This window comes from Mustela erminea, chromosome 9 (genome assembly GCF_009829155.1).
Source record: "Mustela erminea isolate mMusErm1 chromosome 9, mMusErm1.Pri, whole genome shotgun sequence".
Lineage (NCBI taxonomy): Eukaryota > Metazoa > Chordata > Mammalia > Carnivora > Mustelidae > Mustela > Mustela erminea.
In genome coordinates, this window is record NC_045622.1 from 99,393,541 (window position 1) to 99,420,382 (window position 26,842).

The 26,842-nt window shown below is 37.8% G+C and overlaps 2 protein-coding genes across 2 annotated transcripts; both read right to left on the reverse strand.

The window, feature by feature from the left end:
* Positions 1–248: 248 nt before the first annotated feature.
* On the reverse strand, positions 249–3,823 carry LOC116599168 (olfactory receptor 4P4-like). The gene is made up of 3 exons (XM_032358886.1): positions 3,775–3,823; positions 1,553–1,638; positions 249–1,208 (listed from the first exon to the last, which is right to left on the reverse strand). Exon 3 carries the CDS (start codon positions 1,182–1,184, stop codon positions 249–251), a length of 936 nt encoding a protein of 311 aa, XP_032214777.1. The 5' UTR covers positions 1,185–1,208; positions 1,553–1,638; positions 3,775–3,823.
* Positions 3,814–26,833, reverse strand: LOC116599169 (olfactory receptor 4P4-like). Its single transcript, XM_032358887.1, has 2 exons — positions 25,938–26,833; positions 3,814–3,888 (listed from the first exon to the last, which is right to left on the reverse strand). The coding sequence occupies exons 1-2, from the start codon at positions 26,831–26,833 to the stop codon at positions 3,873–3,875; spliced, it is 912 nt and encodes a 303-aa protein (XP_032214778.1). The 3' UTR covers positions 3,814–3,872.
* Positions 26,834–26,842: the final 9 nt, after the last annotated feature.

Below are 26,842 nucleotides of genomic sequence, written 5' to 3' on the forward strand. Positions count from 1 at the left end.
ATTCCTTTAGCCCAGAATATTTTTAATATACTTGTGTTCCTACCCAATCCCAGTTTCATTAGTAAAATTGTGACCTTACTGATAATTCCGCAGCTTATCATCTCTGACATTCATTAAGTGAATGTCATTGGTTTCATTGTCATTAAGTGAATTCATTGGTTTCAATGATCTGAATGATCAGAGCTCTCTGATTTCAAGTTCATTTTTGCTCCTGCATGAAGATTTCAGCATTTATTGAGTAGGACAAGTCAATTATGTTTTTCTTCTGAAAATATCCTTTGACACCAAACCCTTCTCATGGCTTTTTTCATCTCTGTATTTCTCAAGGTGTAGATTAGGGGATTGAACATAGGCGCAATGATGGTGTAAAATAGAGCAAATATTTTGTCCTCAGGGAAACTGGTAGGAGGTCGAAGGTAGACAAAGATTAAAGGTCCAAAACATAGGATCACCACAGTGATATGAGACCCACAGGTAGAGAGAGCTTTGCGTCTTCCCTCAGCTGAGCGATTTCCTAAACTGACTAATATAACAACATAAGACCCAAACAAGAGAACAAAGGTTACTAAAGTGACCATTCCTGAATTGGCAACCACAAGGACCCCAGTGATGTAGGTATCAGTGCAGGCAACTTTCAGCAGAGGGAAGATATCACAAAAGTAGTGATCGATTTCATTAGGACCACAAAAGGGCAATTGGATTGCCATCAATAATTGAGGAAAAGAATGGAGAGCCCCGCCAGCCCACGCAGCCAAGACTAGGAGATGGCACCTTGTCCTGTTCATGATAAGCAGGTAGTGGAGAGGTTTGCAGATGGCAGCGTAGCGATCAAAGGCCATGATGGTAAGGATGAGAATTTCAATCATTCCCAGGAAGTGCAAGGCAAAGACCTGTAACATGCAGTTATCATAAGAGATGGTTTTTCTAGCCAGTAGCAGGTCACCAATCAGTTTGGGTGTCACACAGGAGGTGTAGCAAATGTCCATTAAGGCTAAGTGGCTGAGGAAATAGTACATCGGTTGGTAAAAAAGGTCACTACATCGAACAGAGACAAGAATTAGGAGATTTCCCAGCAAGATGGAAACATAACAAAATAAGAAGAAAGCAAAGCAAAATTTTTGTATGTTCTGGTTATAGGAAAGTCCCAAAAGGATGAATTCTGAGATGTTTCTCTGACTTTCCATAAATTGTGTATTATGCACAAATAACTATCTGAAAAAGAAAAAAAAATTGGATGAAAACATTGACAATGTAAACACAATCATATAAGATCTGTTAACAAAATATAAACCTAATTCAACAAATCACAATAGCTAATTTATAAACCAATATTATTACATGTTTTCCCTTTAGGAATCAAAACTGATTTTGCAATGATTTTTTAAAATTTTTTCAAACATTCTCTCATTTTGAAATACTAAAAATACTTTTGATTTAATTTTGAAAATGTAATGATTTAAAAATTACTATTTTCTAACATGAAATTGTGCCACTGTTAGTTATAACCTTTAGATAGTAGAGGCATTAATTTAATGCAGGAAATTTATTTTACTTATCATTTTCCATTGTGTTCTTTATTCACAGCAGGCTTTTGTTCTAGGTAATGTTCCTTTTCCCCACATGATATGGAACTTCCTCCTAAATGGGTTAGAGACAGAGGAGCAAGGATAGTGCATTGCATTTAAAAAAAGAGACACAAAAACACATCTGCTTAAATTGTGAGTTGGGTGATTAGGATTGCAAACAATATTATTTGAACTATAAGGGTGGGTGTGGGGTGTATATAATAGCTTGAGCTTGAGAAATCTATCTTGCTAGCTATTGTTATAAGGCAAAAATACTTGAAATCCAACAAAAAGTTGATTTCTTTTGTCAGTGAAATGTTGAAAAATAATTTCAAAAATATGTATATTTCTAACTTTTTAGTGTAAAAGAATGTTTGAAGGTAAACTCCATAACCATTAAATTTCATAATGTAAATAAAGAAAGAAAAGGACACTAATGGAAATTGAAGACATTCTAGTCTCCTTTTTTTTTTTTTTTAAGATTTTATTTATTTATTAGACAGAGACACAGTGAGAGGGAACACAAGTAGGGAGGGGGAGACGTAGAAGTAGACTTTTTGCCAAACAGGGAGCCTGATGTGGGGCTCCATCCCAGGACCCTGGCATCATGAAGTGAGTCAAAGTCAGGTGCTTCACGACTGAGCCACCTAGGAGCCCCACTAATCTCCCTTTTTAACATGAAAGCATCAAGTTCTATCCTTAAAATTGTATACAAGTTATAGTTCTCCCATAATTTAATGTTTTTTTTATATCTTCATGTATATTGTTACCATTACAGTTGCAAACAATAACTAATTTATGAATCTATAATATTGCATTCATTTAGATAATTAAGCATAAAAACTGAAACAGATAAATTTGAAAATACTTATCAAATAGTAAGTCTAATTACGAGAATGATTTAAATACTAAAATACTCATCTACTACCACCATATTCTTTTCAGTGTAGAAGAACAGATTAAGAGAATCTAAATGACTATCCCATATTAAAGAGCCAATAAACTGAAATATTTATAAAGTATATGTCCTAATTCTTATTCTTTCAGTGTAGCTTCCCCCAGGAAAGGGGCATGCATCAGAGAAGATAGCAGTGGACGAATTACCATAATTTTCATCTCTTGAGAGATGACAGACTCCAAGATCACTATAAAATTTAAGCAGGGGAAATACATGACATTTTTTTTTAATCTTCAAAACATTAAACATAAAAATGAAGAACATCATTTGTAACATCACTAAAGCAATGCAGACCGAATTAGAAATGATGGGGAAGAAAAAGTAAGGTAGAGGACAGACCACTTTTATTCAAGCTTCCTTTATACTACTGAGGAGGGAGCAGAAGGCTGGCTGAGGACAAAGCAAAAGGCTGACACCTGGCCATCTCCCCCTCACTCCCACTCCTGGGTCACCAATGTGGCATTCTTTAAGTCCCAACTATGTTAATGATAATGGCTTGCTAAAAGGGAAAGACCTTTGTTGCTGGCAAGACCTCAGGTATCAGGTACCTTGTGGATCCTCTTTAGCATATGAAAGTTTTATTGAAAACTCCCTTTCCCTTACCTTCCCCCAACCCTATGGTACATAACCTGCCATCCCTCACAACTCAGGGCAGCATCTCTTCCTGTCCGTGGGTCCTATCCCTGTGGCCAAAAGAGGAGGCTTTAACCCATTGAGCCACCCAGGAGCCCCTGAACACTTAATTTTAAGAAAATGGTCTTTTTCCATGCTACCAAAATTAAATTAAAAAGCCAGTCTGTAATTTTGTAGTCTGCCTAACAGTCCTGTACTCTCCTTATGAGTTACCACCGGCTTTGTAAAACCGCATTCTCCTATACTTTAACCCGGGTAAGTATATACTAAATACATATATTTCTATTGATGTACTCAACATGTGCCTTACTACAAACTTACTTTACCTGATTCAGGTGAATCTAAAAAAATTGAAGAGATGCTAATTTCAGGGATGGGATTTTCTTCAAAGATTGGAAGCTGGAAAGTCACTGGCAGTCTAAAGATTTCACTATGTTCACATGTATTTTTCAAAAACACAAATTCTGTTTGTAATATACAATAAAGACTAAATATTGCTTTTTCTTACTCTTGTTTAAATCTGAATACACCACACCAGAAAGTATCATGCTTAAGATAACAGAATAAGTGTCAAATAGATCTAGTGAGCCTAAAATAGGAGGTTATAAGTGTGATTACCTGAGCATCAGTTGTGCATGGTCTTCAGGTTTTCAGTTAGTCAAGAGAATGTCTTGGTCACACATATGCCCCCTTTAGTTACATAGTTTGTTAGCCCTTCACTGGCATTTACATCTGAAAATGTGAGAATACAAAGCACTGATTCAAACAAATCTCAGTAAATTCTCTAAAAATATCTATTATTATCACTTTCCTTGAATTTGCAGGAAGGAAGTTCCTATCCTTTTGCAAAGTGGGTGAAAATATAAATATCACTGCAAACTATCCTGATTCACAGAGAAATATGTGTCCACTTCACAGGAAAGTGATCTAAGATTTTAAATGCAGATATAATTCCCTGACCCCCGTTCATACTTAGAAGTAAACAAGAGCATTTTGGATTGTCTGCTAGGGCATCCTACATATCTTTGCCCTAGAAGTCAGGTCTTTCAGGTTTATGCCTGCAAGCCATTTGCTCTCCAAGGACCAATACAAACTGAGAAGAGATCATAAGAACTTTTTTATTTTGAAATTTACAGACATTGTGTTCCCAGGAGTAGTTCTTAAAAGATCCTCAGTAAAGAACACTGTCCAAGTTTATATTCCCTAGCCTCCTGGGAATTTTCAGGCTTTCAATTTATTTCCATTGTTACATTAGCCAAGCTCTGGGCACTGTGTCTCTAGAGGTCACTATTGTTATACAGATCCAGAGTAGTTAAAGAACTTCTGCCTGTTTGGGCTAATTTCTTCCTCTGAAAAGCCAGAGGGAAAAATTGGTAACACTATGAGAGCATTGGTTTGTTTTAGAGAAATCTCTATTTCTACAGTGGAGAAGGTAAAAGAAAATCAGAGAGATAATGTCCAGAGTCCCAACAAGAGTCATTAACAAAAAAAAAAAAAAAAAAACATGAGATTAATCACAGTGAACAAGTCAATGACTTGTCATACCACTTTTCTCCTGGACCAGCACCCACACCCAATAGTAATTAACTTTCACTGCTGCAATGGAGGGTTGGATTGTTAAGAAGAAGGGAAAAATAAATAAATAAAAAATAAAAAATAGATTAAAAATTAAAATAAATCCTCACTCTTATTTGTAGGTTGGAAAAGCACTCATAGGATTTGTTGAAAAATATTGGAGAGGATAACCAACCAAATAGGTACAGCTCTTATTCTCATTACTACCAGGCACTTTCCTTTGTGTGGTTGCAGTGCTGCAAGGTACACAGACTCAGAATCATGTGCACTGAAATTCAGGTGGCCTCCCTTCTTGGAAGCAGCCATGCTCACCACTATATGACCCACGCAGGTGGCCTCCTTTCTTGAACAGAAAATCCACGTATGTGTGTACTCATATGACTTCAGATAATCAGTGTTTTATGGCATCCCATCTAGAACAACTCACATAGTAAACTAATCATAATATTTATAAGCATTTTTAAATTCTTATATGTTAATCACTGTATTAAGCATTTCAAATACATTATCTGATTTAATTATTAAAAAATTTTCATGGTACTTATTGCCCTTATTCCTCAAATGGGGGAAAAAAGGAATCTTCTAGAGATTAAATAGCTTGCTCAAGATAACAGAGCTGGTTTCCAAAATAATAACAATATATCTGGTCTTCATAACTTTTGTTGCACTAAAAGGTATGGCAACATTACATAAATGTTGGGAAGAGAGAAATGGAAGGATATTATTGTAATGCTATTATACTATACATAAAGTGGTATCATGAGAATGCTCAATTGATTCAAGGGAAGAGAAGCAAAAAAAAAGAACAAATAGAATTAATAGAAATTTATTACAAGATGATAGACTTACACTCCAACTTATCAATAATCACATTATATGGGAATAGTCTAAGCAGTAAAGTTAAAAGGCCTCATAGGATATACAAACAAAACAAAGCAAAACAAAAACAAACAAAAAAGCCACGCAACCTAACTATACTCTGGAAACAGAAAATTATGTATTTTACATAGGAAGATACAAATAATAGATTAGAGGTAAAAGGACGGAAAAGATAAATAATGCTAATGCCAATGAAAGAGGGAAAGGCTTTTCAATTATCAGAGAAAATTTAAGAGCAAAAAATATTATGAAAGATAAAAAAAATTCATGTCATATGATAAAGGGGCCAACTAATCAAGGAGACATAACTACCTAAATATTTATGACCCTAGTAACAGGGCTATCCGTTCATAAAACAGCAACTTACAGAATCTTTAGGAAAAATAGACAAATTCACAATATGGTTGAATATTTCAGAACACATCTATTAATAATTAATGGAACAAGTACACAGAAAATCAGCAAAGATATTAGTAGACTTGAGCAAAACCATCAACTAACTGGCTTGACTTGATTGTCTCTATGAAATACTTCATCTAACTCTAGCAGAATACATATTCTTGTCAAGTTAGCTAAAAGCTTTGACTAGGATACATCATTATTCTGGTCCATCAAGTAAGTCTCAGTAATAAAAGGACTCTAGCCCTTCTTAGTATTTTCTCTGACCACAGTGGAATCAAATGAAAAATATTAAAAAGAAATCTAGAAAATATCTGGAAATTATATAAGGCACTTACTTCTAAGTCACCTCCTGGATCAAGAAGAAATCAAAAGGGAAATTAGAAAGTAGCTTTATATGAATGAAATTGAAAATAAAATATATCAGAGTTTGGAGTCCTGGTAATACGGAACTTGGAGGGAAATTTATTGCATTAAACATCTAGACTGGAGGGGCATCTGGGTGGCTCAGTTGGTTAAGCAGCTGCGGCTCAGGTCATGATCCCAGCGTCCTGGGATCGAGTCCCACATCGGGCTCCTTGCCCCGCAGGGAGCCTGCCTCTCCCTCTGACTCTGCCTGCCACTCTGCCTGTGCGCTCTCTCTCTCTCTCTCTCTCTCTGACAAATAAATAAAATCTTTAAAAAAAAATCTAGACTGGAAAAGAATAAAGGGTTCAGATTAATGTCCTCAGCCTCCAGGTTTAAATTAGAAAAAGAAGAGCAAATTAAGCCACGTGAAAAGAAGGGAATAATGAAGATCAAAGTAAAAATCCATGAAAAACAAAAGGGAAAAACAATAAGGAAAATTGAAAGCAAAAAAATCTGTTTGAGAAATTCCATAATGTTGATAAACCTCTGTCCAGAGTGACGGAGAGCAAAGGGAAGAAGACACAAATTACCAATATCAAGAATGAGAGAAGTGACATCACTACAAATTTTGCAAATACTGAAAGATTAATCAGAGAACAATATAAGCAATTTTATGTCTAAAAATTCAACAATTTAAGGATGCCTGGATGGCTCAGTCACCTAAGCATCTGCCTATGGCTCAGGTAATGATCCCGGAGTCCTAGGATCAAGCCCCGCATCAGGCTTCTTGCTCAGCAGAGAGTCTGCTTCTTTCTCTCCCTCTGCCTGCACTCTGCCTTCTTGTGATCTCTCTCTCTCTGTCAAATAAATAAATGAAATCTTTAAAAACATAAAAATTAAAATAAAAATTCAACATCTTAGATGAAAATCTTTAAGATGGGCCAAAGATTGAAAAGACATTTCCCCATAAGACACTGCACTCTTTTCACCATGTCAAGTAAGTGCATGAGAATCTGCTCAATATCACTAGCTATTTGTGAAATGCAAATTAAAACTGCAATGAAAAGCCAGTTCACACCTTGTAAGATGGCTAAAAATAAGAAAATTCGTATAGGAAGAGTGGAAGAGAAGTGGGAACACTCATAACCTTCCTCTGGGGATATAGCTTTGAAAAGACAGTTTGGTGGTTTCTTCACATGTGAAACATACAGCTGCATATGATCAACCATTCCACACCTTAGGATTTACCTGACAGAAGTGAAGCATACAGTTCACACAGAAACTTGTGCATAAATGTCTGCAAGCAGGTTTGTTTGGAGTAGCCCAAACTGGGAATGAGCCAAATTCCAAAGAGCAGAACTGTGGAATTTGCAGGGTAGAATCCATGCAGCAATGAACATGGAATGCACATCTGATGTGTGTAACGATATGGATTAATCTCCAAATAAACATAAGGAAAGAAGCTAGTGAACATAGATTATATACTGCATGATAAATTTATTTAAAAATCTAGAGAACACAAACTAATCTATAAAGACCCAAAGCAAATCACCAGGTATCAGGGAAAACTTTTCAGAGGGCTGGATACTCTCCCAGTCTTGATTATGGTGATGGAGTCAGAGGTTTATACTTATGTCCCAACTTGATCAGATTGTACATTTTAAATATGTGCAGTGTATTGTAGAGCATTTATACTTCAATGAGAGTTTTAGAAGTAACCTAGGACTGAAGAAGAATACCCAAAGAATAAACTTGGAAGAGGGGTACCCTCCCCAAAGTTGGGATTGGAAGAGTAGAGGTTGAAGCCGTGGCCAAAACAGTCAGTCACCCAGCAAGTGGGAAGTGCTTTGGGAAGGCAAGAGCACAAACTGTTGTTTTTCTGATCATTTTCTTCCAACCACAACCCATGATGTTGTGGACAGGATCTTTCTTTTGTTTTTCTAGGCTTTATCTCACATGTTAGATAAGATGGCCTAATTTAATGTAATTTTAGGCTTACAAATACGCCTACTACTTCTCTAATTCTCCGTTCTGCCTGGCATCTTTCTTCCTTCTCAGACTCCCTCCCTTTTTAATGAAAACATTCTGCATAACTTCTTTTACTGAGCATAGCTTTGTAGTCAGATCTTGGTTATTTTTCATTGTTGTTCCATTGTACTGAAACATCCTCATTTTACTCTTCTTGAAAAATTTAGAAGTCAAGGATAACATTTTCCTTTTAGTGCTTTCATGAAGCAATTCCATTTTCTTCTGTTTTCTACTCATATTATGATTGAAATATTGACTGGACATAGTGTTTTCTATGATTCTTGTTAAGAGCAAATCTTTTTGTGGGTGCCTGGATGGCTCAGTTGGTTCAACATCTTCCTTTAGCTCAGGTTCTTGGTCCCAGGGTCCTGGGATCAAGCCCTGCATCAGGCTCTCCCTGCTCAGCGGATAACCTGCCTCTCCTCTATCTTTCTCTGCTACCACTCATGCTATCTCTCACTCTCTTTCTCTCAAATAAATGAATAAAATCTTTAAAAAGAGACAAATATATTTCTTTCCTGCAATTTTGTAAAGATTATTTTCATCAGTTTTCAGAAATTCCCAATTGTTATCTTTCAATTTTTTTTTTTTTTTCCTGTTACCCAAATCCTGGAATCCGATAGACACAGGCTGTTTTCTCTTACTTCATTCATAATGTATCTACTTTTTTCTATCATTTCTTCTTTTGAATTCAGTGTTCTGGTAAACTGTTAATATCAAGATTCCATCCACCCTATTTTTCTTAAAATATAGCCACTCCTTTTTATCCATCAAAGTTCTAATTAGAATATCCTATATTTGTTTCTTATTTTGTCTTTTAACACCTTGGACAACTTTCAGATTCCTGTTCCAATATCCTGCTTTTATTTGTTTATTTTTTTTAATATTGTATGTATTTATTTGAGAAACAGATATAGGGAGAGAAAGCACAATCAGGGGATGGGGGCTAAGAGGGAGAAGTAGGCTCCCCACTAAGCTGGGAGACTGATGCAGGGCTCCATCCCAGGACCTGAGATCATGACCTGAGCTGAAGGTAAATGCTTAACCATCTTAGCAAACCAGGCACCCCTACAGCATACTTTTAAAATTATTTTTTACTTTTTATAATAAATATACTCATATTCTGTCTGTGTCAGAACAACACTCAAAGTTGCCATTGTATGACATATTCTGCAATAACTGTTTTCAATATAACTTCCTCTTTGTAATTTTTGCTGTGTTATCATATGCTTTGCACAGAAATAAAATATTTTCTCCCTCATTCTACATGGTCTACTCAAGTCTCTTTATTCTGATTACAGAAGAGATAGAAACTCTAGGAAGATCTTATTTCCTATACTGTGTACTTCTGCACATGTGTGTGGATGTGTGGCAATCCAGTGTTCTATGTACAGCATTCCTTCACCTAAAACCACTGCCCTTATTTGAAGCCTACCAAAATGTATTTTCTTTTTCTTCTTCTTAGGAGCTAAATAAAGAATTTTATTTGTTTTGCTTATTAGGACAAACAACTTCATATAGTGCAGTGAATATCCTATGTATTAAAATTTCCCAATTGTGATCACCAAAGTGTTCATCTTGCTAACATAACCTAATGCCCTGTTCTGGGAAGTTTTTCTGAGCTGCGCTGTAGGGACTATCTTCTTTTGTTGTTGTTGTTGTTGTTGTTGTTTTTAAATATATAACTTTTTAACCTATTTACCATCACAGTGAGATGTCTAATGCATTAAATTCCATAATAACTTTTTAAACTGACCTTTTTGATACATATACTGGTGTTTTTTTTTTGCTTTTCTATTTTTTTAATTTTTTTTAAATTTTATTTTATTTCAGGTTAGTTTATTCTTTTTTTTTTAAATATTCATATAGAGATAAGCTTCAAGGTAGTCCCCTTTCCCCAATCAATGCTACCCCTATAGGTAAACCAGTTTTTAATCCCCCTTTATCTTAGGAAACTTGAGTCCTTTAACAAAGATATCAAGATACATGCAGGAAGAATCAAAATAACCTTCCTCGCCAACACTGAGAATTTATAACCACTCTCCCATCTTGTTCTTCTGCCAGTGATTCTGTGCATTTGTTTTTGTCCTGGTAGTATGTAAATCTTATACCTGTGGTTCTTTTTGACAAGGTTCTTTTTTGTTGTTGTTGTTGTTTTGTTTTAATTAATTTATTCATTTTTTTCCTCTTGTCATCTACTTTTGTTGGTCTTTTTGTTTGTCTGCTTTTCTTTGTGTACTTCATAACTTCATAAATCTTACCTTGGGGCCCATTTGCACTGGGCCTTCTCTCTCTCTCTCTCTTTTTTTTTTTTTTCCTTATCTTTATTTCTTTTTTTTTTTTCCTGTCTCTCTCTCATTTTTTTTTCTTTTTTCTTTCTTTTGGGTGGGGACTCTTGATTTCTCAGAACCAATCCAGTGTCCACCTTGCCTGCACCATGGTCCATACATTCAGCTACACATCTGTTCAGCCATCTCTCACCAAAATGACAAAGAGGAGGAATGCCCAACACAAGAAAAATTCAGAGACTGGGCCTTCTGCATCAGAGCTATTGGATATAAATGTAGACAGTATGTTGGAAAAAGAATTCAGGCTAACAATTATCCAGGAAATAGCTAGGCGGGAGAAAGCCATGGATGACAAAATGGAATTGATTAGGGCAGAAGTGAAAGCCACCAGGGATGATATTCACAATGTTCTCAGTGAGTTCCAATCTAACCTAAATTTTCTAAAAGCTAAGGTAACTGAGGCAGAAGATAGAATCAGTGATCTGGATGACAAACAGACAGAAAAGAGGACCAGGAGGAAACCTGGAATAAACAGCTTAGAAGCCATGAAAACAGAACTAGGGGAAAAAATGAGTCCATGAAATGTTCCAACGTCAGAATTCTTGGAATCCCTGAGGGGGAGGAGAAAGAAAGAAGACTAGAAGATATAGTTGAACAAATTCTCTATAAAAACTTTCCCAATCTTGAGAATGCAACCAGCGTTTATGTCCTAGAGGCAGAAAGTTCTGCCCCCAAGTTCATAGAATGTAGAAAGAGCTCAAGACATCTGATAGTGAAAATGAGGGATCATAATTGTAGACAGGAGCTCTTGAAAGCAGCTAGGGCAAATAAATCCCTTACATACAGAGGAAAGCCCATTAGAATATCATCAGACCTACCCACAGAAACCTGGCAAGCAAGAAAGGGCTTGCAAGATGTATTCAGGGCACTAAATGAGAAGAACATGCAGCCAAGAATAATTTATCCAGCAAGAATGACATTCAAAATGGATGGAGAGATAAAGAACTTCCAAGACCAACAAGGTTTAAAAGAGTATGCGACCACGAAGCCGACTCTGTAAGAAATATTAAGGGGGGTTTTATTAAAAGAGGAAAAATCCTAAGAATATCATTGAACAGAAATATATGAAGACAATCTATAGAAACAAAGACTTCACAGGTAACACAATGTCATTAAAAATGTATCTCTCAATAATCACTCTCAACGTGAATGACCTAAACATGCCCATAAAACGACAAAGGGTTGTATATTGAATAAAACAATGGGACTCATCCATATCTTGTCTACAAGAGACCCATTTCAAACCTAAAGATACACCCAGACTGAAAGTAAAGGGATGGAGAAGAATCTTTCATGCCAATGAACCTCAAAAGAAGGCTGGGGTAATGATTCTCATATGAGATAAGTTAGATTTTAAACCTAAGACTGTAGTCAGAGCTGGGGTGCCTGGGTGACTCAGTGGGTTAAAGCCTCTGTCTTTAGCTCAGGTCATGATCCCACGGTCCTAGGATCGAGCCCCGCATCAGGCGCTCCGCTCAGCGGGGAGCTTGCTTCTCCCTCTCTCTCTGCCTGACTCTCTGCCTACTTGTGACCTCTGTCTATCAAATAAATAACAAATAAAATCTTTAAAAAAAAAAGACTATAGTCAGAGATATAGAAGGACACTACATCATTCTTAAAGGGACTATCCACCAAGAAGAGCTAACAATTGTAAATATTTATGACCCCAATATGGGAGCAGCCAATTACATAAGAAAACTGTTAATCAAGATAAAGATTCATATGGATATGAATGCATTAATAGTAGGAGATCTTAACACACCACTCTCAGTAATAGAAAGATCATCCAAGCAGACAATCAATAAAGAAATAAAAGCATTGAATGACACATTGGACCAGATGGACCTCATAGATATATACTGAACATTCTACCCTAAAACAACGGAATACTCATTCTTCTCGAGTGCACATGGAACCTTCTCCAGAATAGACCACATACTGGGTCACAAATCAGGGCTCAACTGATACCAAAAGACTGAGATTATTCCCTGCATATTCTCAGATCACAATGCTTTGAAACTGGAGCTCAATCACAAGGAAAAGTTTGGAAGGAACTCAAACACCTGGAAGCTAAAGACCACCTTGCTTAAGAATCCTTGTATCAACCTGGAAATCAAAGAACTTAAACAACTCATGGAAACCAATGAGAATGAAGACACTTTGGCCCAAAACGTATGGGATACAGCAAAGGTGGTTCTAAGGGGGAAATACACAGCCATCCAAGCCTCCCACACAAAAAAACTGAAAAATCCTAAATACACCAGCCATCTCTACACCTTGAAGAACTGGAGAATCAACAACAAATTAAGCCAATTCCACACACAAGAAGGGAAATAATCAAGATTAGAGCAGAGATCAATGAGATAGAAACGGGACATACAGTGGAACATATCAATGTAACTAGAAGCTTGTTTTTTGGAAGAATCAATAAGATTGATAAAACATTGGCCAAACTAATCCAAAAGAAAGGAGAGAGGACCCAAATTAATAAAATTATTAATGAAAAAGGAGAGAACACAACTAACACCAAGGAAATAGAAACAATCATCAGAAATTATTATCAACAGTTATATCCCAAGAAGTTAAGCAACCTAGACGAAATGGATGCATTCCTGGAAAACTATAAACTTCCAAAATTGAGCCAGGAAGAAACTGACAACCTGAATAGACTGATATCTAGTAATGAAATTGAAACAGTGAACAAAAACCTCCCAAACAACAAGAGCCCAGACCTGATGGATTCCCTGGGGAATTTTACCAAACTTTCAAAGAAAAAATAACGCCTATTTTCCTGAACCTGTTTCAAAAATTGAAGGGGAAGGAAAATGTCCAGACTCTTTTTATGAAGCCAGCATGACCTTGATCCCCAAACCAGGCAAAGACCACACCAGAAAAGAGAATTTCAGACCAATATCCCTGATAAATATGGATGCTAAGGTTCTCAACCAGATCCTAGAAAATAGGATCTAACAGCATATTAAAAAGATTATCCACCATGACCATGTGGGCTTCATCCATGAGTTGCAAGGATGGATCAACATTCACAAATCAATCAATGTGATAGAACAAATCAATAAGAGAAGAGAAAAGAAACACATGGTCCTCTCAATTGATGCAGAAAATTCATTTGACAAAGTCCAGCATCCATTCCTGATTAAAACGCTTCAATGTAAATGGATAGAGGGAACATTCCTGAACTTCATAAAGTCTATCTATCTATGAAAAACACACAGCACACATCATCCTCGATGGGAAAAAGCTCACAGCCTTCCCGGTGAGATTAGGAACACGACAAGGATGCCCACTCTCACCACTCTTGTTCAACATAGTATTAGAAGTCCTACCAACAGTCCTACCAATCAGGAAACAAAAAGAAATAAAAGGTATCAAAATTGGCAATGAAGAAGTCAAACTCTCTTTGCAAATGACATGATACTTTGTACACAAAACCCACCTCCACCCCTAAACTACTAGAACTCATTCTTCTATTCAGTAATGTGGCAGCATACAAAATCAATGCACAGAAATCAGTGGATTTCTTATACACTAACAATGAAAATACAGAAAGAGAAATTAGGGAATCAATTCCATTGACTATAGCACCAAGAACCATAAGATACCTGGGAATAAACCTAACCAAAAGGGTAAAGGACCTGTACTCGAAGAACTACAGAATACCCATGAAAGAAATCAAAGAAGACACAAAAAGATGGAAGATCATTTTATGCTCATGGATCAGAAAAATAAGCATTGTTAAAATGTCTATACTGCCTAGAGCAATCTATTCTTTCAACATCATTCCGATCAAAATTCCACCAGCATTTTTGAAAGAGCTGGAGCAAACAATCCTAAAATTTTAATGGAATCTAAAGAGACCCTGGATTGCTAAGGAAATGTTGAAAAAGAAAAACAAAACTGAGGGTATCACATTGCCTGATTTCAAGCTTTACTACAAAGCTGTGATCACGAAGACAGCATGGTACTGGCATAAAAACAGACACATCAACCAGTGGAACAGAGTAGAGAGCTGAGATATGGACTCTTAGCTCTATGGCCAAATAATCTTAAACAAAGCAGGAAAAAATATCCAGTGCATAAAAGATAGTGTCTTCAATAAATGGTGATGGGAAAATTGGACAGCTATATGTAGAAGAATGAAACTCGATCATTCTCTTACACCATACACAAAGATAAACTCAAAATGGATAAAAGACCTCAACATGAGGCAGGAATCATTCAGAATCATAGAAGAGAACATAAGCAATAACCTCTTCACTATCAGCCACAGCAACTTCTTTCAAGATATGTCTCCAAAGGCAAAGGAAACAAAAGTTATAATGAACTTTTGGGACTCAAGACCAAAACTTTTGGCACTCAAGATCAAAACTGACTCAAGATCAAAATCTTCTGCATAGCAAAGGAAACAGTCAACAAAACAAAGAGGCAACCCACAGAATGGGAGAAGATATTCACAAATGACAGTACAGATAAAAGGCTGGTATCCAGTATCTAGAAAGAACTTCTCAAACTCAACACACACACAGATCAGATAATCGTGTTAAAAAAAATGGGCAGAAGACATGAACAGACACTTCTCCAATGAAGACATACTAGTGGCTATCAGATACATGAAAGCAAGATCATTATCATTAGGTATAGGGGGGATTCAAATGAAAACCACATTGAGATACCACCTTACACCAGTTAGAATGGCCAAAATTAACAAGACAGGAAACAATGTGTGTTGGAGAGGATGTGGAGGAAGGGGAACCCTCTTATACTGTTGGTGGGAATGCAAATTGGTGCAGCCATTTTGGAGAATGATGTGGAGATTCCTTAAGAAATTAAAAATAGAGGCGGGGGACAAGATGGTAGGGAAGTAGGAGGAGGCGCCTTTTCAACCTGTACCCCCAAAGTGAGCTGATTACCTACCAAAGAACTCCATTCACCCATGAAATCATCCTGAGATCAGAATTCTACACGTCTGGATCTCTACAGGGGCAGAAGACGCCAGTGGGCAGGTAAAGTGGAGAGGGAATGGCGGCGGACTGATATCGGAAGATAAACAAAAGGGGGAGGGAGCCACCAAGGCGACCAGTTGGAAAGTAATACCCCAATTCCAGCGAGAGTGCCCTGAGTCTGGGGACCAGCATTAACTTGAAGACTGGTTGAAAGCACTCCAAAAGAGCAAAGGATCACAGGGGGGAAATTGTGGGAATCTGGGCGGCTAGGGACAGGGGCTTAAGTCTCCGGTCCCAGGACAGTCTCCCTGGTGCTGAGGCAGAGAGAGTGTGGTGGAGAAACCAGTTCTTGGTCCCTAAGCCACCAGCGCGCCAGAGAATGCGTGGGTTCTGGCTCCTGTGAGGGGATGGGAGCCACGCCGGTGGGCAGAACGCGTGAGACCTACTACAAAGCCTGAGATACGCACGCACGTCCCTCATGCTCCCCTGAGAGAGTTACAAAGGGCCCAGCCAGCGCTCTTTGACCTGCGCCATTGTTTCAAAGCCTAAGCCCCGCACCCCAAACTCTTCCCTGACAGAGGTACGCAAAAGCCCAGCCCGGGGCTCTCGGACCTGCGCCCTGTTCTCAGTGCCTGAGACAGGCGCGCAACCTATAGCCGCCCTTGAAAGAGGTGCTTGCAAGCTGGGCACTCTTAGACCCAGCAAGACCAGGCACTCCCAGCCCAGGCCAGCGGCAAAATCTCAGTGTGCGATTGCTGCTTAGAACGCCTCTGGCAGTCGGGAGCTCCCAGACAGCCACCACCGCCTTGGCTTTGGGTACAAGCCCAAAGATCCTGCGCCCCCAGGGTCTGCAACTTGGAACCTGCTCTGCCAGAGGCCAAGGGGGAACTTATTTAAGCTCTGCACCCAGACTGAGGCTTCTCTCTGAGAGGGAGATCAGGGTGCCATTTGTTTTCCTCTAAAACTACAAAAAACATCAAAAGCAGTAAAGGTGAGAGGAAAAAAAAGTGAACATAAAAACCGCCAGAGAACAAAAGCCTGAAAAAAATCAGTTTCCTCAGAGCCCACCCCCTTGAGGGGGGCGGGAGGACTTAACTCAGGAAACATCATTGACTGACAAACCACGTGGCAGGCCCCTCCCCCAGAAAACAAACCAACAAAGAAAAAAAAAAAAAAAGGAAAAAAAAAGGACTACAAGAGAACAACCACTACTTCATAGGAAAACTTATTTTTCACTCGTTCCCACTATTCTGGTTCTTTTTTTTTTTTTTTTCACATAGGTAATTTTTTTAACCTATTTACCATCACAGCGAGTTGTACAGTACATCAAATTCCATAATACCCTTCTAACCTGAACTTTTTGATACATACACCTACGTTTTTCTTTTGCATTTCTATTTTTTGATTCTTTTTTCAAATTTTAGTTTAATTTAGTCTAGCTTATTCCTTTTTATTTTTATCTTCTGATATTCATATAGAGTTAAACTTCAAAGTAATCCCCTTTCCCCAATCAATACTACCCCTATAGGTAAACTAATTTTTAATCCCCCTTTATCTTAGGAAAGTCCTTTAACAAAGATATTAAGATACATCCAAGAAGAATCAAAACAACCTTCCTCGCACACACTGAGAATTTATAACCACTCTCCCATCTTCTTCTTCCACCATTATTTCTGTGTTTTTGTGTTTGTCCTGATAACATATAAATCTTACACTTGGGGTTCTTTTTGACGAGGTTCTTCCTTTATTTGCAGATATATAATATATATATTATATATATATATATATTATATATCTTTTTTTCTCTTGTCATATACTTGTATCAGTCTTTTTGTTTGTCTGTTTTTGTTTGTCTACTTCATAAATCTTACATTGGGGCCCATCTGGACTGAACCTTCTCTTTCATCTTCCCTTTCTTTCCTGTTTCTCTCTCTCTCTCTCTCTATTTTTTTTTCTTTTATTTTTTTTTTCTTTTTCTTTTCTTTTGTCTCCCGTTTGGGTGGGGAATCCTGATTGCTCAGAAGTGTTCCAGGGTGCACCTTGACTGCACCACAGTTGATACATCCAGCTACATCTGTTCAGTCATTTCCCACCAAAATGACTAGGAGGAGGAATGCCCAACAGAAGAAAAATACAGAGGATGGACCTTTTGCAACAGAGCTAATGGCTATCAAAATAGATAATATGTCAGAAAGAGAATTCAGGCTAACAATTATCCAGGCAATAGCTAGGTTGGAGAAAGCCATGGATGACCAAATGGAATTGATTAGGGACGAGCTAAAAGCGATGAGAAATGATGTTCACAATGTCACATTTTCCTTATCCATTCGTCCATTGAAGGACATCTTGGTTCTTTCCATAGTTTGGCAACCATGGCCATTGTTGCTACAAACATTGGGGTACATATGGCCCTTCTTTTCACTACATCTGTATCTTTGGGGTAAATACCCATTAGTGCAATGGCAGGGTCATAGGGAAGTTCTATTTTTAATTTCTTGAGGAATCGCCACACTGTTCTCCAAAGAGGCTGCATCAACTTGAATTCCCACCGACAGTGTAAGAGGGTACCCCTTTCTCCACATCCCCTCCAAAACATGTTGTTTCCTGTCTTGCTAATTTTGGCCATTCTAACTGGTGTAAGGTGATATATCAATTTGGTTTTAATTTGAATCTCCCTGAGGGCTAGTGATGATGAACATTTTTTCATGTGTCTGATAGCCATTTATATGTCTTCATTGGAGAAGTGTCTGTTCATATCTTCCGCCCATTTTTTGATATGATTGTCTGTTTTGTGTGTGTTGAGTTTGAGGAGTTCATTATAGATCCTGGATATCAACCTTTTGTCTGTACTGTCATTTGTAAATATTTTCTCCCATTCCATGGGTTGCCTCTTTGTTTTTTTGACTCTTTCCTTTGCTGTGCAGAAGCTTTTCATTTTGATAAAGTCCCAAAAGTTTATTTTTGCTTTTGTTTCCTTTGCCTTTGGAGACATATATTGAAAGAAGTTGCTGTGGCTGATATCGAAGAGATTACTGCCTATGTTCTCCTCTAGGATTCTGATGGATTCCTGTCTCACGTTGAGTTCTTTTATCCATTTTGAGTTTATCTTTGGGTACAGTGTAAGAGAATGGTGGGGTTTCATTCTTCTACATATAGCTGCCCAGTTATTAATCAGTCATTGAATTGTACTAATGTAATGGACTGTTATGTTATAAAATTTTTGCAAAACTTGAAGAGGGAAATGCACCTATCATATCAACAGACTTATACATAAAAATTTAATATATATATATAAACTTATTATATATGTGTGTATATATCTGTATATATACTTTTTAATATATATAGTTTTTTCTTTTTTTTAATTTGAAAGTCATTTATTTACTATGTGTTGGTTGGATTTTTACTTACCAGGTTATTATCTCATTATATAAATTTCGTTATCTCTGAGTAAAAGGTGGAATCTGGTGTTTTCAATAGTCAAAATGAGTGCTTAATTTTGCTGCTGAAGATTACTGAATTTCACTGTGAACATAGCCCATGTAAGTCCTGATTCTGGGACTTCCCTATTTCTCTTACAAAGAGAAGCATTTTCTCCTGATTTTTGAAACTAGAAGGAAATAAAATCATCATTGGCATTTATTTTGAAAAATGCTTTGGTTTGTTTTCTACCCAAAAGTTGTATATTCATTGGTTTTAGTGTTGGAAATATATAGAAGTTTTCTGTTTAAATTCCAAGTGACATTTAAAGTAGATTATGTGTGGGGCGCCTGGGTGGCTCAGTGGGTTAAGCCGCTGCCTTCGGCTCAGGTCATGATCTCAGGGTCCTGGGATCGAGTCCCGCATCGGGCTCTCTGCTCAGCAGGGAGCCTGCTTCCTCCTCTCTCTCTCTCTGCCTGCCTCTCTGCCTACTTGTGATGTCTCTCTGTCAAATAAATAAATAAAATCTTTAAAAAAAATAAATAAATAAATAAAGTAGATTATGTGGGAGAATATAATCCGAAACCTCCCTCTCAATCTTTCTATGGGATGAGACATTTCCCAAAAGAAAAGTTGGGCAATGTATAGCTGAGCAAGGCTTAGTTCCTTTCCAGTCTTAAAATAAATAGCTATTCCATGGTTAATAACTTTTTATACCCTGAGGAATTGGAGCACAAACTAATAGTACACTTCTACTCACTATTGATAGGCTATAAATCATGTGCTCCCTGTTGAAAAAGATTCTGAGGAACAGTAGGGAACAATGTCTCAGCAGATGTTAAATTAGAAAATGGCAAAGATTCCTAAAGCCAGGTTTTGAAGTCTGCTTTAGCAGAGAATAAATGAATTGAACAGTGCGTGACAAGTATCTGTGTGCAACTTCATACCCCAATAGCCCTACTTCTTCCTCCATCCCCCACATTGGCAACTGCTTTCCACAGACTTAACTCTGAGAGCTGGTACAAATGTATACACTTCCTCCTACAAATACCACAATGAGGATTTTGTTCAAAAAAATGAATAAAATGTTCCTCTAAAAGAAATAAGATGTGTTTGCAATCCACGCAACCCAATTAAAAAAGATACACAGTGGTAAATGTGGTTAAAATAGCTAGAAAGGGGCACATAACTGAGGGAAGCTTGAGTAGCACATGATAATACCATTGACCCTTGAACAGCCTGGGCCTGAACTGTGAGTTGTGTTACATGTGTAGTTTTTTCAATAAATACAGTACAGTACTGTATTTTCTCTTCCTTATGAGTTTCTTACTATTTTGTTATAAAAATACAGTATATAACAAATATATCTTGTATGACATACAAAATATGTGTTAATGAACTGCTCATGTTATTGGTGGGGCTTCCAGTCAACAGTAGATGATTAGCAGTTAAGTTTGGGGCAGGGCTCAAAAGTTATACATGTCCCTAATCCCCACATGTTCAAGGGTCGACTGTAGATTATGAAAGGTACAACTGAGAGACTTTCTGACCTGAGTGAACAATATGAAGAAAGACTTGAGGCAGACTGAGAATGTCTGAAAATGATGCATTGGTTATGATCAGGACTAGATAAGGACAGTATGCGGACTCATTTGGGAGAGAAGTGAAGAATTTGGTTGTTACTAGGGCAACCATGGTCTAAATAACATTGAAAAACATAAAGCTGGTTATTATTCTATGCAAGACAAAAATATTTTTTATATGGAAAAACACATAAGTTAGTAATCTGAGAGAAAACTCATAATGCTTGTCTATAAACAATTTGACCTTATGTTTGGAAAAACATTTTTCCTACTTTCCACACAAAACAAATTTACCAATTTTCCATAAACAACATTGATGTGCTGGGATTTACAATGACTGTGGAGCTTGAATGGTGTGTGGATAAGACACAGTTATAAAGATTGTAAAGTAAACTCACCTCTGTTGGTGACTTAGGTAGGCTAACATAAAGGATAAGGTAGTTACTACTTGGTCTACACAACTGCAGGCAGACCATCAGGATGAGAGCTTTTCTGTTGCAGTTCGGTCTTCAGAAGCCCAAACACAGACCCTGATGGAAATGAGGTCATGGGTTTGATAATAGATTTTGGAGGGCTATAAAGGGAACAGAAAACACAGCCTCTAAGGTCTCTTAGGTCAACAACAGAAACACAAAAAGAAAAAAAAAAATAGATTGATTTGTCTGAGATGGTGAGGTTTGGAAATGAATCGGAGAATTTTGGGAACCCAACTTCCCTGAAACCTCTGCTCAAATAGAACTCCCTCCTCCGTATTTCTAGAGGAGAACAGATTCTCATGACCTGGGATGATATAATAACATCACCTGAGTTATTTCCTTACAAAACCATGCTTTTATTCTGATAGGCTCTGATAGGCCAGGTCTGATAGGCTCAAGAGATTTTGACAAAATTCCTGTGAAATCATCTCCTTCCGCTCAGTCATCTCCTGTTACTTTAGAGGAAATTGGCTGAAGAGGAAATATATGATTGCATATGATTATATTTAGTTCTTTCTGGCACCAACTGAAATGGAATGCTGCAGCATTAAAAACCCAAATAAAAAAGCACTAAAAAAGATAGGGGTTAAGGAAAATATTGTTAACAAATCCTCAACCAGTGCATGGATTGTCTGCCTTGCACAGACCAAGAGATAACTAGAGGCCTAGATCTATTCCAATTTGTAACAGTTGCTAAAGGTTTTACTTGTGTTTAGGGTCTTTGTGTGGGTAGAAAGTGTGACTATATGGGTAGACCTTATGGGCAAAATATAAGTCATACAAATGCTCACTATATGTTGTACACTGTGGAGGAAATTCTCAGTGGTGCTAAATGAGATGAAATGTTTTGTGGATATCAGCCACCCTCTTTTCCCAGCTACCCAAGTTCTAACTAATTTGGTCTAAGGCTAAAGCAGCCATGGATGGGGCACCTGGGTGGCTCAGGAATTTAAGCCTCTGAATCTTGGTTTCAGCTGAGGTCGTGATCTCAGGATTGTGAGATCGAGCCTGGCATTTGGCTCCTCTGTTGGTGCAGAGTCTGCTTGAAAATCTCTTGCCCTCTCCCCCACCCCTCGCCCTGCTTTCTCTAAAATAAATAAATAAATCATCATTAAAAAAATAATAAAGTGGTCAAGGTGGTTTAGAAAGTTTCCCTATGAAGGCTATTGCTAGGGTTGAACAATATTAAATTTCCCGCTAAACTTTCATCTGGCTTCTGTGACTACTGAGTACCAAATGTTTGTAGTTGTTATGACTGCAAGAGATAACCCCAAATTTCATGCGTAAAACAAGTAATTTACTATAAACTTGGGCTCAATGGATCAGGAATATAAACATAGTGAGGATGGCTTCTCTATGCCACATGACGTCTGAGGTCTCAACTGAGAAAACACAAGGACTGGGAATACCCACTAGCTAGCAACTGAAAAGATCTGGAGTCATCTTGACTTACAGGTCTGGCAGTTGCCACTGGTTGTGGGCCCAGACATCAGATGAACTGTTGGCCATAAAATTCTACGTCTGGCCTCTACATATGGTACCTCCATATGGGCCAGTTAGGAAATATTTCTATGGCCTTGTTTGGAAGCTAATTTCTTTCTTTTTTTTTTAATTTTTTATTTTTTATAAACATATATTTTTATCCCCAGGGGTACAGGTCTGTGAATCGCCAGGTTTACACACTTCACAGCACTCACCAAAGCACATACCCTCAACAATGTCCATAACCCCACCCCCCTTTTCCTAACCCACCTCCCCCCAGCAACCCTCAGGTTTTTTTTGTTTTTGTTTTTGTTTTTTTTAGATTTTATTTATTTATTTGACAGAGAGAGAGATCACAAGTAGGCAGAGAGGCAGGCAGAGAGAGAGAGAGAGAAGCAGGCTCCCCGCGGAGCAAAGAGCCCGATGTGGGGCTCGATCCCAAGACACTGAGATCATGACCTGAGCCGAAGGCAGTGGCTTAATCCACTGAGCCACCCAGGTGCCCCCCTCAGTTTGTTTTGTGAGATTAAGAGTCACTTATGGTTTGTCTCCCTCCCAATCCCATCTTGTTTCATTTATTCTTCTCCTACCCACTTATGCCCCCATGTTGCATCACCACTTCCTCATATCAGGGAGATCATATGATAGTTGTCTTTCTCTGCTTGACTTATTTTGCTAAGCATGATACGCTCTAGTTCCATCCATGTTGTCGCAAATGGCAAGATTTCATTTCTTTTGGAAGCTAATTTCTGTCACACCAGCATTGAATGCTCAACATACTCGCTTCCCAGGGAGTCCACTCACTGCTGAGATAGCAAGTTGATTACACTGAAAACCTTCCATCATGGAGGAAACCAAATTTGTCTTCACTGAAACAGACACTTATTCTGGATATAGATTTGTCTTTCCTGCTTATAATGCTTGTACCAGCAGCACAATGCATTGAGTTCTGGAATGCCTTATTCACCATCATACTATTTCACTTAAGATTGATTCTGATCCAGTAATGTATTTCTTCCAGTAAAGATGCTTGGTAGTGGACATACACATTGAAATTCATAGATCCTACCACATACTCTATTCTAGGCCAAATTGAGTTCCTGAAATTTCATATATTGAATACCTAGATCCAAGTAACTCAGAAGGTTACTATTTAGAGATAGGCCATTAAAGGGGCAATTAAGTTAAAATGAGGCCTTTATGGTGGGCCCTAGTCCGCTGTGGTAAGCATCCTTATAAGAGAAAATTTGGACACAAAGAAAAGAACACCAGGAATGTGTGTTCACAGAGAAGACCCTGTGAGGACATATGGAGAAGGCAGCCTTCAGTTAAGCCAAGGAGACAGACCTTTGAAGAAACTAAACCTGTCAGTAGTTTGACCATGGTCTTTCAGACCCCATAAGTGAAAGAAAATATATTTTTGTTGTTTAAGCCATCCTATCTATGGTATTATTTTATGGCAACTTCAGTGAACTCATTCATATCCCATTTATCTTAGGTAACTGCTTAGATACAGTGAACAAATGACTTCCAAACAGACCACCAATTGAGAAATAGCACCCTGAAAAGGTGCTATTATATTTTCAAGGATATGTTGGCCAACATATCGTTATATCTCTCCCAGAGCCATCCATAAATAGTTTTAGAATCCTATGGAACTGAAGAATATATATGGAAGTGCTTCCTTCATTATTACACTAAAGTCCTTTATAATTCTGCTTCCTGTACCAACAGTTTTCAGCTCATCTGGCTTTTAGGTTTTAGTTATAGATTTATGGTTTCATGAGGGGCCACAACAATTACTTTATTGAACTGGAAATTGAAGTTGCCACCTGGATACCATTTGGGGTCTTCATGCCTTTACTAAACCAAAAGATAAAATGGGGCTGGAAGGGGCACCTGTGTGGCTCAGTGGGTTAAAGCCTCTGCCTTTGGCTCAGGTCATGATCCTAGGATCGTGGGTTTGTGCCCTACATTGGGCTCTCTGCTCAGCGGGATCCTGCTTCCCTTCCTCTCTCTCTGCCTGGCTCTCTGCCTACTTGTGATCTCTGTCTGTCAAATGAAATCTTAAAAAAAAAGGGGGGGGAGTGGTGGAATTGGTATTGATGATGAGATGACATTTGTTTGTTTGACACAATGGGACATGAACAATCACTATTTGGAACAACCCATTTCTTAAAATTTCTATAACTAATAGTAAGTGTTAATTTTAAAAAAATGAAAAGCAAAACAAGAAAAAATGGCAGGACCATTAAAGATTCAGAATGTCAAGAATGAAGATTTGGTACACCTTAGTAGATAATGAGCCCCAATATTAAAGGTTAACCTTAAATCAAAGGGAAGAGTGAGTAGGCAGTGCAAGAAAGAAAGGGATAAATGTTAACTTAAATCTAATGACCAATCATAGAAACAAGGACCCTTGTAGCAATGTAACAGTGTATTGAGTTATTTCAAAACCTGTTCTTAATGTTACAGGTCTTTATAATCTTTCAGGATTATAACCTGAACCAGAAGAGAAACTAACACAAAATGAACTTTATCCAAATGTTGAGGATATTATGTTTCCTTTCTGAAAGGGAGAGAGGGAAACTAGGCTCAAATATCATACAGAAGAGTGTTTATGAATGCTGAATAGCTCATGTACCTATTACCCTCAGCTCAAAAACCTACTATATATGCTCTCTTCTGAGATGCTGGAAGTAAAAACTACCTATATTTCTAATCTACCAGATGACTTCCTATTGTTTCTATCAACAGGGGTACACACTCCAGTGATAGTGGAAGTCAAGAGGAGGAGAAAAAAGACTTCATTACATGTTGAAGATAAAGTATTTAATCAAGGAGTACTTTGGAATAGCATGTGAGAAGATTAGAAGCAGAATGAAATGAAAAAATAAATGAAAATTGTCTAATCATCAATAATATAATAATGTTGTATGGTGACAGATGATAATTAGACTTCTTGTGAGGATAATTTCAAAGTGTATAAAAATGTTGAATCACTGTGATGTATACCTGAAATGGACAGATGCTATGTGTCAATAATACTTCAGTAAAAAAGAAGAAAAAAAGTCTTTGGAAAATAATAAATTTATCCAGTCAGGAGAGGTCTGAGGAAATGCTAAAGATTCTGAGCTCCAACTGTGGCTGGCTTTTGCAATCATGATATACTCTGTGTATATTTCTTCTTACTTCTAAGGCTCAAGGTAGAACCCTAAAATGAAATTCTAGAATGTTCTTAATACAAGTTACTTCCCTCCCCAAAATAAATGATGATACCACATTTTCTTCATGGCATTCTTCATTTCCATGTTTCTCAGTGTGTAGATCAGAGGGTTGAACATGGGGGCAATGATGGTGTAGAAAAGAGCAAACACTTTGTCTTCTGGGAAAGTTGTGGCGGGCCGAATGTAAATGAAGAGAATAGGCACAAAAAACAGAACCACAACTGTGACGTGGGAAGTGCAAGTGGAAAGAGCTTTGGAGCGGCTCTCTGCAGGGTAAGCCCTAAGGGTGTATAATATCAGAAAATAGGACACCATCAAAATCACAAAAGTCACCAGAGCAATCAGTCCTGAATTAACAACGACCAAGAGACCAATTCTGTCCGTGTCCGTGCATGCCAGCTTCAGTAAAGGATACACGTCGCAGAAGTAGTGATCTATCTCATTGGGGCCACAGAAGGGTAGGAAGATGGTGAGGAGGAACTGACTGGCAGAGTGGATTAAGGCCCCAGTACAGCAGGCTGTGATGATTGTGTGACACCTCTCTCTGCTCATGATGACGGTGTAGTGCAGGGGCTTACAGATGGCCACGTAGCGGTCATAGGCCATCCCTGTGAGGATGAAGATCTCCACGCCTCCAAATAAATGTGTGGTAAAAAGCTGTGTCATGCAGTTACTGTAGGAAATGGTCTTCCTTTCTGCCAGTAAATCAGCCATTAGTTTAGGTGTCACTGTTGAGGTGTAGCAAAGGTCGGAGAGTGAGAGGCAATTAAGGAAGAAATACATGGGTTGGTTCATTAGTGGACTGCACGTGATAGAAATTATTATGAGCAAGTTTCCCACCCAAATGGCAATGTAGCAAAATAAAAATAATACAAAGCAGAGGATTTCAATGTTCTCATTTTGAGAAAGTCCCATGAAAATAAACACAGTGACGTTATTCTTGTTTTCCATGATCCAGTG

Coding starts and splice junctions, on each gene's coding strand:
- LOC116599168 (XM_032358886.1), bottom strand. CDS start 1,184: ATGGAAAGTCAGAGAAACATCTCAGAATTCATCCTTTTGGGACTTTCC.
- LOC116599169 (XM_032358887.1), bottom strand. CDS start 26,833: ATGGAAAACAAGAATAACGTCACTGTGTTTATTTTCATGGGACTTTCT.